Source organism: Phyllobates terribilis, unplaced genomic scaffold (assembly GCF_046119375.1).
Source record: "Phyllobates terribilis strain yellow unplaced genomic scaffold, ASM4611937v1 Scaffold_1__5_contigs__length_1240528914, whole genome shotgun sequence".
Classification (NCBI taxonomy): Eukaryota; Metazoa; Chordata; class Amphibia; order Anura; family Dendrobatidae; genus Phyllobates; species Phyllobates terribilis.
In genome coordinates, this window is record NW_027362761.1 from 719,992,840 (window position 1) to 720,007,758 (window position 14,919).

Sequence of the window (14,919 nt, forward strand, 5' to 3'; positions counted from 1 at the left end):
TGGTATTGGTAAGGCAGAAAGACATGTGGCACAATAATATAAACTGAGGAACTATTAAACACTCTCGGGATGCCAAATCTCATGAAAAAAAGCCATATATATGTTACAGATCAATTAAAATTGATTCTAAAGTCCATATAGGTAAAAAAAAAAAAAAAAAGCGATTCCAATCTGTAGCAATCTGATAACATACAGATCCATACATGCACAACATGACTGATAATGTACAGATGAAAAAGTTAAAAAGGTTAAGTAAATGTAGATGATGCTAAAATGATTAATGAAAAAGCTCAAAGCAGGACTATGTGTATATAAATAGGTTAAAGTGCAAGTGCCTCTGTGTTTGAAAGAAGTTCTGCTGTTGGCTTAACTTTTTATCATCACTAAGCTACAAGAAGGTAAGTGGTCCAATCCTATTTAACCCTAGAACGCATGACCATAAAAATCTACACTTTCACATACCTGGGGCCTTTTAGGCCAGTGTGCAAATAACATGGAATAACTCAAACAAAAATGACAAACAACTATATACCTGAGGAATACCTAGAGTTTCAAAATTCTAACTAAAGAAATCTTGCAGAAAATAGAAAACAATTAACAGGGCGGGCCAGCGAGGCCCCAGGTATGCGTTCTAGGGTTAAAGTGCATGGTCATTTTTTAAAGTGCTGAGTGTTTTGTACTTGCATGTATATGAAGACAGGTCTGTATGAACCAGGGCTACCACCACGACTACACCGTTTAACGCCCCTGTTGAAAAAGCTTAGGCAAAATGGCAGCGTTGGGGTTGTAGCCCTGGTTCATACAGACCCGTCTTCATATACCTGCAAGTACCAAACACTCAGCACTTTAAAAAATGACCATGCACTTTAAATCAGATTGGACAACTTACCTTCTTGTAGCTTAAAGTTAATAAAAAGTTAAGCCAACAGCAGAACTTCTTTCAAACACAGAGGCACTTGCACTTTAACCTATTTATATACTCATAGTCATGCTTTGAGCTTTTCATTCATCATTTTAGCATCATCTACATTTACCTACCTTAACCTTTTTATCTGTGCATTATCATAGTAATTTTGTGCATGTATATATACGTATGTTGTCAGTTTGCTACACTTCGGAATCCCTGCTGGATTTTAAATTGTTGACCTATAAACATATATGCCTGTTTTCCTGAGACTTAACATCTCGGGCAGTATTGTTTAATTGTTATCCCAAAGGTTTATGTATTTAACTCTGACAGTGTGCTTACAAGCTGAGAAACTACAAAACTTCTGGCAGCAGGGTGAGTGACAAGCGCTCACAAAATGGCTGCTTTTGGAAGAAAGGTGTACCGTATACTAGTAGGTTATTAGCGTTTGGAAGAGAAATGAATATATGTACGATTGTCTGTGCCTGCAAAATTCCAGTCAGTTGATATGTACTATTGGGTGAAATAAGTGTTCTTCCACACAGCAATCTTAAAAAAAACATTTTCATCTCAAGTTAAGAGGAATAAATTCTGTAATTTCTATAGCACATTAATACACAACACTTAAAAGTATGAAGTGTGGTCCGATTGCAAACCGAAAAAAAAAAAAAAAAAAGCTCATTCAAAACCAAGTAACCCAATCAGCTCTATGAGGGTACGTCCACATTAATGTGTGTTTTGACTTCAGGTTCATGTTAAAAAAAATAAAATACTGTAGCATGCACTAGTCTAGTCCAATTTACAGACCAGACTAGAGCAAGAAAACAGCAGGTAGCTCCTGTCTGTGTCCGCTATACCAGTATTCTCCCAACTCCAGTCCTCACAGCCCCCCAAACAAATCATGTTTTCAGGATTTTCTTAGTATTGCACAGGTGAGAGATCATGTGGCAACTTCTGATGCCTTGTTAATACTTCCATCACCTGTGCAATACTAAAGGAAATGCTGAAAACATGATGTGTTGGTGGCGTGGGCACCGGATTTGGAGAACACTGCGTTACATGGACTGCCACAAGGAGTCTGTCAGTTCCACAAGACGACGGGTGCAATAAATTAAGCAGACCGTGTGAATGTAGCCTTAAACTTTCAAGACTAGTCCAGAAGCTAAATGCAAAACCATATATATCACTACCTCCTCCCTCCCGCCGCCCCCAACTTCTAGTGGTTATTAATGAATATTGTGTAATGAATGAATTAAACATAGTAGTATGAATACCGCTCATAACAGAGTAAACAGTCATGCTATTCTTTACTGCCCAACATTGATCTATGCTATAACTGCTAAATTAGAGTACTGTATAGAAAGAAAGGAAGGCGTGATTTTATGTATCGAAAATAAGATATATGGCCAGTATTGCATTTATACAAGTGCAGCTTTATATTGAGTGTTCCATGAAGTGGTCACTTCTCTCTTACTGCAAGGAACTCATGCTGAAATTTAAAGGGAATCTGTCACTACTCGGGGCAGCATAAACCTTGTTGCAGACACGAAAGTTTTAATCTTTTGTATTACATGCTTTGTTTTCAGATACAGCGCTGGTGTCCTTATCAAATGTGAGTACTACCATGTCAGGGGTTTCAGTCATTACTGCATCAGGGTAGCATACACCTGGTGACAGATTGCCATTGTTTAGACAAAAAGGTGTTTATACTACAAGATGTTGGACCCAGTTGTGTTCTCCAGAGGCAAAATTGGCTTTCTGTAAACATATGAAACATCTTTTGTACATTTTACCCATTTTCCACCGAACCAGCATAGTGACTTCCTACTCTTTGCATCTCTTAACATAATAGTCAACTATTAGAACACTTTTTAAATTACAAAAAAAAAACAAAAAACAACGTCTAAAGCTTTGGCTAGTGTTATTGGCGAAATAAGATGTTAGGAAAAGATACGGATTGCTTGTGTGGCAGGGGCATGGCAGGCTGGACACTCTGGTAACACCCGCTCACAGATTCGGATGGCACATTCCATACAGAAGAGATTATGGCCACAAGGCACTAGGGCTGCAATAACCTCACTCTCATAGCAAACTACACAGTCTCGTCCATTCTTGCGGTGGCCTTCTGAGCTGCTGGAGTCAGTGGGAGAACCAGATGCCACAGATGAACTGGTAGGAAGAGAGGAGGAGGATGAATAACCAGCACTATTAGAAAAAGAAGAAAAGGATCCCTGGTTCGGCAGCCATGAAATACTACTGACTGGATCACTGTGTATCCGGCGGGCCAGTGGATGCTCAAGCCCAATACCATTATCAGGTATAGTAGGTGAGAGTAAAGGTGTCGTACAGCCACTAAATCCACTATTTCTTCTATGAGCTGGAGACCCACTGAGATTCTGAAGCTGTCCATGTGACGAATCAAGGGTTGACCAAAGAGTTGCAGGTGTATTCAAATCCAGGGCAAATTGATCAAGGCCAAATTCACAATCTTCAATACCTACTGGAGGCTGTCCTGTGTTGGCTTCTCCTCCTAGTGGAAAGTTTCCAGGCAGAACTGATCTAAAAGGACTTTCAGGGCCTTGTTCTCTGCCCTCTGTGCTATAGTAGGGACTCTCCAATGATGAACTATGCAAGAGGTCATTTCGTGATCCACTGGAACCTCGACGTGGAGCTGGTACCTTGGACCATAAACTGCTTGTGACTCTCCCTAGGAAGTCCATGCAAACATCTGTACCATTTGAGTGGAAGTCATTATCGGGTTGGAAATCAATCACTGAACCTGTCCTCATGGTAATGTGAGCTTCTATCTCCTCGCGTGCGCGGTCTACGTTTTCTGGCATTCCTGAGACTTCAAAAACAGGTTCTTTGTCTCGACTGGGTGTTACAATATAAGTGTGAGTACTTTGTTGGATTCGCTTAATGGTGGCACCTTTGGGCCCTACCACAAGACCAACCACGCGATATGGGACACGAACCTGAATCGTAGTTTGGCCTGGTAAGTGTGGAGGTCCCTGTGTAGATCCTGGAATTCCACTAATTTTATTTCTGGTGGCTCTTATAATTGAAAAATGTTCGGCTGCTGCAAGGATTTCACGCTTGGCCATTTCTACATCTTCTTTTCTTCCAGTCACAATGAACATAGGCTCCTCTCCACGCACAGGAGTTTTTATGTAAGTATTAGTCTTGGCTCGAAGAGCTTTTATTTTACACCCTATGAAAAGAGAAGAGATATTAGAAAATAATTTAGAAAAATAATAGAATGCTTCTTATACCCATAAGATTATCTATCCATTATCAATGATGTTAATAGATCGGACTTTTGCAGACAAGGCCAAACTGAATAGTGCAATCGCTTGTACTATAAATTGCAATACATTAGTATTGCAGTACATAGCTAAAAATCACATACTTATATTAAGCCCAGCTACTCTCTTGTTGCAGTCACACTACCATAAAGGGTGCAATGCGACTCCACTGATTAGAAACATTGACACAGCAATAATAAGACGATTGTGGCCCTGACATTGACTCGGATATAGAAATGTATCAGAGGAGCTCATGTACAGCCTCCGCTCCATTCCATCTATGGGACTAGATGAGAACTGCACTCAGAAGTCCCATAGACAATAGATGGAGCGGAGGCTGATAATGGGTTTTAAAGCCCTGAAATTTTTTTTGAAATTTTGCATTTTTACACTGGCCACTTAGATGTTTTTTAGACTAGCTTCCTGTTACAGGATACACATGTACATTAGCCACAATGAACAGACTTTGACCCCATCTTTTACGTTAAAGCATCGAATGAGGGTGTGAATAGGTCATTGTGAAGGGAGGGAGAGCTGGATAGAGGGATTACCTGTTGAAAACATTTCCTGAAAGGAAAGAAAGTATGAGGGAAAAAATAATCCCCATGGCGAATGTGAAGTTTGCAAAATTACTCATATTGATTTTTAATGAAAGCCAGTGATATAGAAAAAATATATATAAAAATAATTTGCAGGAATTTGTAAAATATATATACACATGTTGCAAAAAAAAAAAAAAAACTGATTTAAGTATCAGGTCATTCTGTGAACAGCTTCCCTTTATCAAGCTGTCATCAGATGCATGCTGCGTGAAGCACAGGCAACATGTATCAGAGCCTGGCCAGGAGTGTTTTACTCTGAAATGCTGCAGTGTTTCAGAGTACACATACTTTGATAAGATGTTGGGGACAATATGTTTCAGTTACCTTGTTTGATGTGGTCCCCTGCCCCATACACAAATAGGAAGGGACCTGTCAATCAACTGGAGCAGGGAGAGTGAATACAGCCGGCACCGCATCAGCCTAAGCAGATGTCTACCAAGAGTCCCACGGCAGCGTTTCAAAGTAAATTTACTCAGAAACGTTGCAACATTTCAGAGTAAGGCTATGTGCCCACGTTGCAGAACTGAAGCATATTTTTTACGCTTCTCCCTGGCGGGAAAAACGCATGTGGATTTTACATGCGGTTTTCCCGCCAGGTAGAAGAGTTTGTGAGGCGTCTTTGCATGCATTTCCGCATGCGGGTTATCAAGCACTTCTCCAAGTGATTTAAGCATCACTTGGAAAAGTGCTTGACAACTTGTTCACACTATATAAATCCATGCAACAGGCATGGATTTATATAGTGTGACCAAGTGTTAGTTAAAAAAAAAAGAATCAGAATGGTAAAAAAAAAAAAAAAAAAAAAGTTTATACTCACTTTCCGATGCATTCTCTGCCTTGTCTGGAGTCTTGAGCGGCTCACGCTGTTGTGTGCAGGACCTGCGGTGAAGTCATTGAGTCATGTGATGGGTCACATGACTCAATGACGTGGCAGGTCCTTCAGACAACAGCGCGACGGAGGGAAAACATCAGATGATAAGTATAAACTTTATTTTTTTCTTTCTTTTACAGGTTCTTTGGTACCCAGGTCTGGAGGAGAGTCTCCTCTCCTCCAGACTTGGGTACCATCCGCACATTGATTCCGCATGCGGAAACGCAAAATTAATGAACATGCTGCGGATTTTTGACCGCAGCATATACGCTGCGGAAAAATCCGCAGCATAGGCATTGACATTGCGGAATGCCATTGAGGACCATGGGGTGCGGATATACATGCGCTTTACAAGCGTTTACGCTGCGGAAATTCCGCAGCATATACGCTTGTAATACGCAACGTGGGCACGCAGCCTAAACATGCCTGGCTGCAAATGTGCAGTGAAGCTCAGATTCATGCAGCCCATGACAGGTAGCACAAATCTAATGATGGGTTCTCTTCAACCCCTTAACCCCCGAGGGTGGTTTGCATGTTAATGACCAGGCCAATTTTTACAATTCTGACCACTGTCACTTTATGAGGTAATTACTCTGGAACGCTTCAACGGATCCCCCTGATTCTGAGACTGTTTTTTCGTGACATATTGTACTTCATGATTGTGGTAAAATTTCTTCGATATCACTTGCGTTTATTTGTGAAAAAAAACGGAAATTTGGCGAAAATTTTGAAAATTTAGAAATTTTCAAAGTTTGAATTTTTATGCCCTTAAATCAGAGAGATATGTCACACAAAAGAGTTAATAAATAACATTTCCCACATGTCTAACTTTACATCAGCACAATTTTGGAACCAAAATGTTTTTTTGTTAGGGAGCTATAAGGGTTAAAAGTTGACCAGCGATTTCTCATTTTCCAACAAAATTTACAAAACCATTTTTAGGGACCACATCACATTTGAAGTCACTTTGAGAGGTCTTTATGACAGAAAATGCCCAAAAGTGACACCATTCTAAAAACTGCACCCCTCAAGGTGCTCAAAACCACATTTAAGAACTTTATTAACCCTTCAGGTGCTTCACAGGAATTTTTGGAATGTGGAAGAAAAAAATGAACATTTAACTTTTTTCACAAAAATGTTACTTTAGACCCATTTTTTTTTTTTATTTTCACAGGGGTAACCAGAAAAAATGGACCCCAAAATTTGTTGTGCAATTTCCCCTGGGCACGCAGATACCCAATATGTGGGGAAAAAAACACTGTTTGGGCGCACGGCAGGGCTCGGAAGGGAAGGAGCGCCATTTGACTTTTTGATTGTAAAATTTGCTTGAATAATTAGCGGACGCCATGTTGCGTTTGGAGAGTCCCTGTGTGCCCAAACATTGGAGCTCCCCCACAAGTGACCCCATTTTGGAAACTAGACCCCCCAAGGCACCTATCTAGATGCATAGTGCGCAGTTGGAACCCCCAGGTCCAACTTAGGTCATCATATTGAATAAGTTGTCATTAGTCTTGAGCGCAAGTGCTCGCTACTTGAGTTTGCATCAGGTACTCAGGTATGCACCATGTACTGCGTGTGCGCGAGTGACATGCTCGAGTCCCCGCCCGGATGTTTCACGGTTATTAGACACCCAAAAAAAAACATGCGGGGATCGCTCGTGCATGGCAGGCATTCCCCGCAAAGTTTTTTGGGCCGTGAAGCATATGGGGCGGAGACTCGAGCATGTCACTCAAATACCCACGATACTCAATGCATACCAGAACACCCGATGCAAACTCAAGTAGCGAGCACTTGCGCTCAACACTAGTCGCCATATCGTCATCTTTTTTTCTTACTTTTGAAAAAAATCCCAACCCCAGCGCAACCCTAACCCCAGCGGTTTTTTTTTTTACGACGAGATGGCGTTTTCAGCGGTAACATTTTTATTTATATTTGTCTTTTTGATCACGTGTTATTCCATTTTTTGTTTGGCGGTATGGTGATAAAGCATTGTTTTTTTGCTTCGTTTTTTATTTTATTTTTTACCGTGTTCACTGAAGGGGTTAACTAGTGGGACAGTTTTATAGGTCAGGTTGTTCCGGACGCGGCGATACCAAATATGTGTACTTTTATGTTTTTTTTTTATAATAATATTTATTGATGGGCACATTATATTTTTATTTTTGGTGGATTATTTTTTTTATTTTATTTTTACAATTTTTTTTTTTTTTTTCACTTTCTGATAGTGTTTATACTTTATTACTTTATCCCACTATGGAACTTTCACTTTTTTTTCTCTGATTGCCTGCATGACACAGGAATGCAGCACCATCCCTGTGTCATGCAGGCTTTCAGCGCTGGACAGGGAGAAGATTGTTTGGAGATGCACTGCGCATGTCCAAAAAATCTTCCTGCTGTCTGGTGACCCGGATGTTGTCATGACGATATCGGGTCGTCATGGCAACATCCTGGAAGCCACGGCAGACAGCGCTGGAAGCCGGAAGAGGAGGTGAGTATCTGCGATCACCTCCCCTTGCCTCCGCAATGCTGCGATCGACTTCGATCGCAGCATCGCGGGGGTTAATGTGCTGGGAGCAGTGCGTGACTGCTCCCTGCACATAGTACCGGGTGTCAGCTGTGACAATCAGCTGCCACCCGGCGGCGATCGCGCCCGCACAGCCTGTGTGCGTGCGCGCGCGATCGCCATGACGTACTAATACGGGTCTGGCTCTTAAGTCCCAGGGCACAGACGCGTATTAGTACGTCAAATGTTGTTAAGGGGTTAAACCCTTTAGAACATTTGACATACCGGTACGGCACCTACTTTGCAGTGCATTCCAGCAAATGGATGTACCGGTATGTCCAAATGAGTGATTCATGGCTCCCCACAGATCATGTTTTCAAGATTTCCTTAGTATTGCACAGGTGATGGAATTATTACCAAAGCATCATAAATTGCCACAGGATCTTTCACATGTGCAACACTAAGGAAATTCTGAAAACATGATCTGTTAGGGGCTTTGAGGACAGGGATTTGGGAATCACTTGTCTAAAATAATTATACGGGCACAGGAGCTGTGCCCACAGAATTGCCGCCGGGAGCTCAGCTTAACTGAAAGCCGATCTCTCGCTTTTGTTTAACTCTCTAAATTAAGCAATTAAGAATGATCATGTCATTCAGAAGATTGTGAAGCAATTGCGGCGAATCGATGGTTGTCTGTTAGTCATGACAGCCGGTGGTCAAATAAAGACATCCAGTTCTACAGGGTCTAACAGGCGTTCTCCCAGTGTAAATATGACCAGTCTAATACATTGCAATGCATTAGACCAGTGATCAGTCAAATTAAAGTTAAAAGGGCAATTCCCATCTCAGATTTTATCCCAATATGTAGTAGGTGTAATAATATTAGCAAATACCTCCAATTACAAATGTAGTATAGTTCTTCAGATTCGGTATGTCGCTTACCCCATGTGCAGGGGATTACAGTAGCTTAGGTATCAATGGTTAAAACTACTCAGATAGTGACAGTCAGTTGCAAGTGGTTGTAACCATGGATAATGGGACCTATATTTTTAGTGGCAGGGAAAGCCAATGAGCGATATGCATATTTTCTCATTGCTGTAAGCCAAACCCTGGGAGCTATGGTACAAAAGTAGCAAAACAGACTGCAACTATATAATGTGTGGTCTCTAAATGAAGGTAAAATCATAAAAGAAAATATGGTACTAGGGGGCTAGTATTCATGGCCCCTTCCTTGGCTACTAATATCAGACCGCAGCTGTCTAGTTTAGCCTTTCCTGGTTAGATTTTACAGGGGGACCACACATCAATTTTTTTCTGGGATCTCCCTGTAATCTAGCCAGTAAAAGGCTAAACAGCTGTGGGCTGATATTAACAGCCAGGGGACATTGTTGGCCAATGGCCCCTTACCTGGCTACTAATATCAGTCCCCAGCGGCCAGCTTTCCCTCTGCTGGTTATAAAAATGACGCGGTAGCACACGCCATTTTTTTTTTTTTTAATTGCAGGCTATGTGCTCACGATCTGGAAGTAGCAGCGCTATGGGTGCATATTTTTGCTGCATCCAAAACGTTGCATTCTATTGAACGCAGGTAAATCCACATGTGTTCACTGAACCATGAATATTTACCGCATTCAATACATTCTAGTGGTCAAATTTCTGTTGCGGAGACTAGCGACTCCGCAAGAGATCTTGACATGCTGTGGTCCTGAAAGACGAGCGGCATGTCAGTGTCCGCGGGTGATCTGCAGCCTCTGATGCATGCATAGTGGACATGGGATTTCTAGAGATCCCATCTACTATGCTGTAACATCTGGACGCTGCGGGTTTGATGCTGTATAAACACGCAAAGTCAAACCTGCAGTGGTTCCCGACAGTGGCCACGTACCCAAACTCACCCGCAGCATGTCAATTTCTGTAGCGGACACGCTAGTCTCCACTGCAGATTTTGACTGATTGAAGTGTCATTATGTACCGACAACAAAAGTGCGGCATTAGAACACCGCATTTTGAACGCCAAAAATCTTTGGGGTCATCTGAAGGCAATTGTCTATGCTGTGAAGATACGAGATGTGCAGCATCTGAAACAACGGATACTGGAAGCCTGTGCTAGCATTTCTTCTGTGGTGTTGCTATCAGTGTGTCAAGAATGGGAGAAGAGGGTTTAATTGACAATCCAACACAATGGGCAGCACTTTGAACACATTTTTAAGTGGTCATAAACTTGTAAAAAATGCATGAAAGAATAAAGTTATGTTAAAACCAAGCACACCATTGTTTTTCTTATGAAATTCTCAATAAGTATGATGTGTCACATGACCCTCTTCCCATTGAAAAAAATAAAGTTAGATCCAAAATGGTAGACTTCAAAATGGCCGCCATGGTCACCACCCATCTGGAAAAGTTTTCCCACTTCCATATACTAATGTGCCACAAACAGGATGTTGATATCACCAACCATTCCCATTTCATTTAGGTGTATGCATATAAATGGCCCACCATGTATATCAGGGTTTCATGTAAATCTTCAAAATATGAGATTCAGACAAAATCCTCAATGGAACAGATTCCATAATAGGCACCATAAACACCGATACAGTATAGAGGATGGTATGTCTGGTGTAAACAGTGACAGAATGGCAGCAGACACCCCCAGGGCTCTATAATGGGCACCATACACACCTGTGCAGTATATACTGGACGGTATGTCACAGTGTACAGTGAAGGAAATAATTATTTGATCCCTTACTGTTTTTGTACGTTTGCCCACTGACAAAGACATGGACAGTCTATAATTTTAACACAGAGATAGAATATCAAAAAAAAAAAACCCCCCCCCCCCCCCCCCCCCCCGAGAAAATCACATGGTATAAATTAGATTTTTTTTTTGTATTTTGCAGTGAGAAATAAGTATTTGATCCCCTACAAACCATTATGAGTTCCGGCTCCTACAGACCAGTTAGACGCTCCTAATCAACTCGTTACCTGCATTAAAGACAGCTGTCTTACATAGTCACCTGTATAAAAGACTCCTGTCCAGACTCAATTAATCAGTCAGACTAACCTCTACAACATGGGCAAGCCCAAAGAGCTTTTTAAGGATGTCAGGGACAAGATCATAGACCTGCACAAAGCTGGAGTGGGCTACAAAACCATAAGTAAGACGCTGGGGTGAGACAAGTGTTGGTGCAATAGTTAATGGAAGAAATGCAAAATGACTGTCAATCAACATCGATCTGGGGCACCATGCAAAAATCTCACCTCGTGGGGTATCCGTGATCATGAGTAAGGTGAGAGCTCAGCCTAAAACTACACGGGGGGAACTTGTTAATGATCTCAAGGCAGCTGGGACCACAATCACCGAGAAAACCACTGGTAACACATTACACCTTAAAGGTTTAAAATCCTGCAGTGCCCGCAAGGTCCCCCTGCTCAAGAAGGCACAAGTGCAGGCCCATTTGAAGTTTGCCAATGAACACCTGGATGATTCTGTGAGTTATTGGGAGAATCATCAGATGAGACAAAAATTGAGCTCTTTGGCATTAACTCAACGCGTTTGGAGGAAGAAGGATGAGTACAACCCTAAGAACATCATCCCAACTGAGAAGCATGGTGGGGGAAACATTATACTTTGGGGGTGCTTTTCTGCAAAGGGGACACCGTACTGAAGGGGAGATGGATGAGGTCATGTATCACGAGATTTTGGCCAACAACCTCCTTCCCTCAGTAAGAACATTGAAAATGGGTCGTGGCTGTGTCTTCCAACAAGACAGACAATGACCCAAAACATACAGCCAAGGCAACAAAGCAGTGGCTCAAAAAGAAGCACAGTAAGGTCATGAAGTGACCTACCCAGTCTCCAGACCTTAATCCCATAGAAAACTTATGGAGGGAGCTGAAGCTCCGAGTTGCCAAGCGACAGCCTCAAAATCTGAATGATTTAGAGTTGATCTGCAAAGAGGAGTGGACCAAAATTCCTCCTGACATGTGCGCAACCCTCATCATCAACTACAAAAAATGTCTGACTGCTGTGCTTGCCAACAAGGGTTTTGCCACCAAGTATTAAGTGTTGTTTGCCAGAGGGATCAAATACTTATTTCTCACTGCAAATAAATTTATCTAATTCATACAATGTGATTTCCTGATTTTTTTTGGATATTCTCTCTCGCTCAATGTTAAAATTAACCTACCCTTAAAATTATAGACTGTTCATGTCTTTGTCAGTGGGCAAACTTACTTACAAAAACAGCAAGGGATCAAATAATTATTTCCTTCACTGTATAGTGCCCGGGCAGAATGGCAGCAAACACCCCCAGGGCTCTATAATGGGAACCATACACACCTGGGCAGTATATACAGGATGGGATGTCTGGTGTATACAGTAGGTACTCCAGGCCTCTATAATGGGCACCATACACACCTGGGGGGCAGTATATACAGGACAGTACGTCTGGTGTATACAGTAGGTACCCCCAGGCCTCTATAATGGGCACCATACACACCTGTGCAGTATATACAGGACGGTATGTCTGGTGTATACAGTAGGTACCCTCAGGCCTCTATAATGGCCACCATACACACCTGTGCAGTATATACAGTATGGTATTTCTGGTGTATACAGTAGGTACCCCCACGCCTCTATAATGGGCACTATACACACCTGGGCAGTATATACAGGATGGCATGTCTGGTGTAGTAGGTACTCCAGGCCTCTATAATGGGCACCATACACACCTGGGGGGGGCAGTATATACAGGACGGTATGTCTGGTGTATACAGTAGGTAGCCCAGGCCTCTATAATGGGCACCATACACACCTGTGCAGTATATACAGGACGGTATGTCTGGTGTATACAGTAGGTACCCCCAGGCCTCTATAATGGGCACTATACACACCTGGGGGGGGCAGTATATACAGGACGGTATGTCTGGTGTATACAGTAGGTACTCCAGGCCTCTATAATGGGCACCATACACACCTGGGGGGGCAGTATATACAGGACGGTATGTCTGGTGTATACAGTAGGTACTCCAGGCCTCTATAATGGGCACCATACACACCTGGGGGGCAGTATATACAGGACGGTATGTCTGGTGTATACAGTAGGTACCCCCAGGCCTCTATAATGGGCACTATACACACCTGGGGGGCAGTATATACAGGACGGTATGTCTGGTGTATACAGTAGGTACCCCCAGGCCTCTATAATGGGCACTATACACACCTGGGGGGCAGTATACACAGGACGGTATGTCTGGTGTATACAGTAGGTACCCCCAGGCCTCTATAATGGGCACCATACACACCTGGGGGGGGGGGGGGCAGTATATACAGGACGGTATGTCTGGTGTATACAGTAGGTACTCCAGGCCTCTATAATGGGCACCATACACACCTGGGGGGGCAGTATATACAGGACGGTATGTCTGGTGTATACAGTAGGTACTCCAGGCCTCTATAATGGGCACCATACACACCTGGAGGGCAGTATATACAGGACGGTATGTCTGGTGTATACAGTGGGTACTCCAGGCCTCTATAATGGGCACCATACACACCTGGGGGGGCAGTATATACAGGACGGTATGTCTGGTGTATACAGTAGGTACCCCCATGCCTCTATAATGGGCACCATACACACCTGGGGGGGGGCAGTATATACAGGACGGCATGTCTGGTGTATACAGTGACAGGGTGGCAGCAGTCAGTGCCCCCTCAGGACACATGGACCACTCACCTTGGCGCCCCACAATCTCGGCTACGTGCTCGGAGCTGGGCACCGGGACGCCCTCCGTCATGTTGGCCCCTCTCCTGCGGGCCCCTGTGAGCAGCAGCTGCTCCGCAGTCATCTCTCCGAACAGGTCGTCAGGACTGGGCAGCCCCGAATCCAGCGCCTCGTCCTCCGCATTATTCTCGTGGAGTCCCAGGACTGAGAGTGAGTCCAGCACGAGAGGAAAGTCCTGAGTGGCGGCAGCGGGGAAGGGCGCACACACTTGCATGCCTCCAGGACAGGGCACTGCTCCGGAGCCCGGGGGTGGCCCGGCGGGGGTCCACTCAGCAGCGCTCACACATGCCCGGTCCTCGCCCAGTAGGAGTTCACTGCGGGAGCCTTCATCAGCGAGGGGCTGCAGACGGCCATGGCTCCGGACTGGCATGTGGCACTGCTCCTCACAGCCATGGTGTGACAACTGGGAAGATTCCCGGCCCAACACCTGTCTAGCTCGCCCCCGGGTGCCTGCCAGCCCTGCTGTGTCTCCTTCTTGTGGCCCCCGGGGGCTCTCTCCGCCCGGCTCCTCCTCTCCCCGGGTCTCATCCATGCCGCTGCTACCTATGGCGCTCGTTCCCGATCCGTGCTCGTCCTCGCCCTTTGTTTGCTGCACGTGCACGGCGTGTGCGTTCTTGTCGGAAGGTAAAGCCCACAGCAGCTGCATAGAGAGCTCTCCGCCTTCAGGCGACGGGTGGGCGGGGCTGACTTCCCTTTCCATTCAGGCGCTCACACAAAGATTGGTCAATTAGCTGCGAGACACGAGATGCTGGCACCGCCCACTCCGCGATGACCACACCCTCCAGCATTCTGAGGGCAGGGAGACAAAGGGGCGTGAAAAATGGCGCTCCCGGATAAAGCCGGCCGGCAAGTGACGTAACTGCTGCGAACACTAGTGGCGCGTGTTTGTGACGTGCGTACTAGAATGAAGGTGTTTGCGGGAGGTCCTCCTCCATCTGCACGCCGTCT

General features: G+C 44.1%; 1 protein-coding gene across 1 annotated transcript; it reads right to left on the reverse strand.

The window, feature by feature from the left end:
* Positions 1-1,053: 1,053 nt before the first annotated feature.
* On the reverse strand, positions 1,054-14,551 carry LOC141170422 (RNA-binding protein MEX3B-like). The gene is made up of 2 exons (XM_073655158.1): positions 13,924-14,551; positions 1,054-4,118 (listed from the first exon to the last, which is right to left on the reverse strand). Exons 1-2 carry the CDS (start codon positions 14,501-14,503, stop codon positions 2,848-2,850), a joined length of 1,851 nt encoding a protein of 616 aa, XP_073511259.1. The 5' UTR covers positions 14,504-14,551; the 3' UTR covers positions 1,054-2,847.
* Positions 14,552-14,919: the final 368 nt, after the last annotated feature.

Coding starts and splice junctions, on each gene's coding strand:
- LOC141170422 (XM_073655158.1), bottom strand. CDS start 14,503: ATGGATGAGACCCGGGGAGAGGAGGAGCCGGGCGGAGAGAGCCCCCGG. Junction 4,119..13,923: donor CGAGATTGTGGGGCGCCAAG/GTGAGTGGTCCA, acceptor CTCTTTTCATAG/GGTGTAAAATAAAAGCTCTT.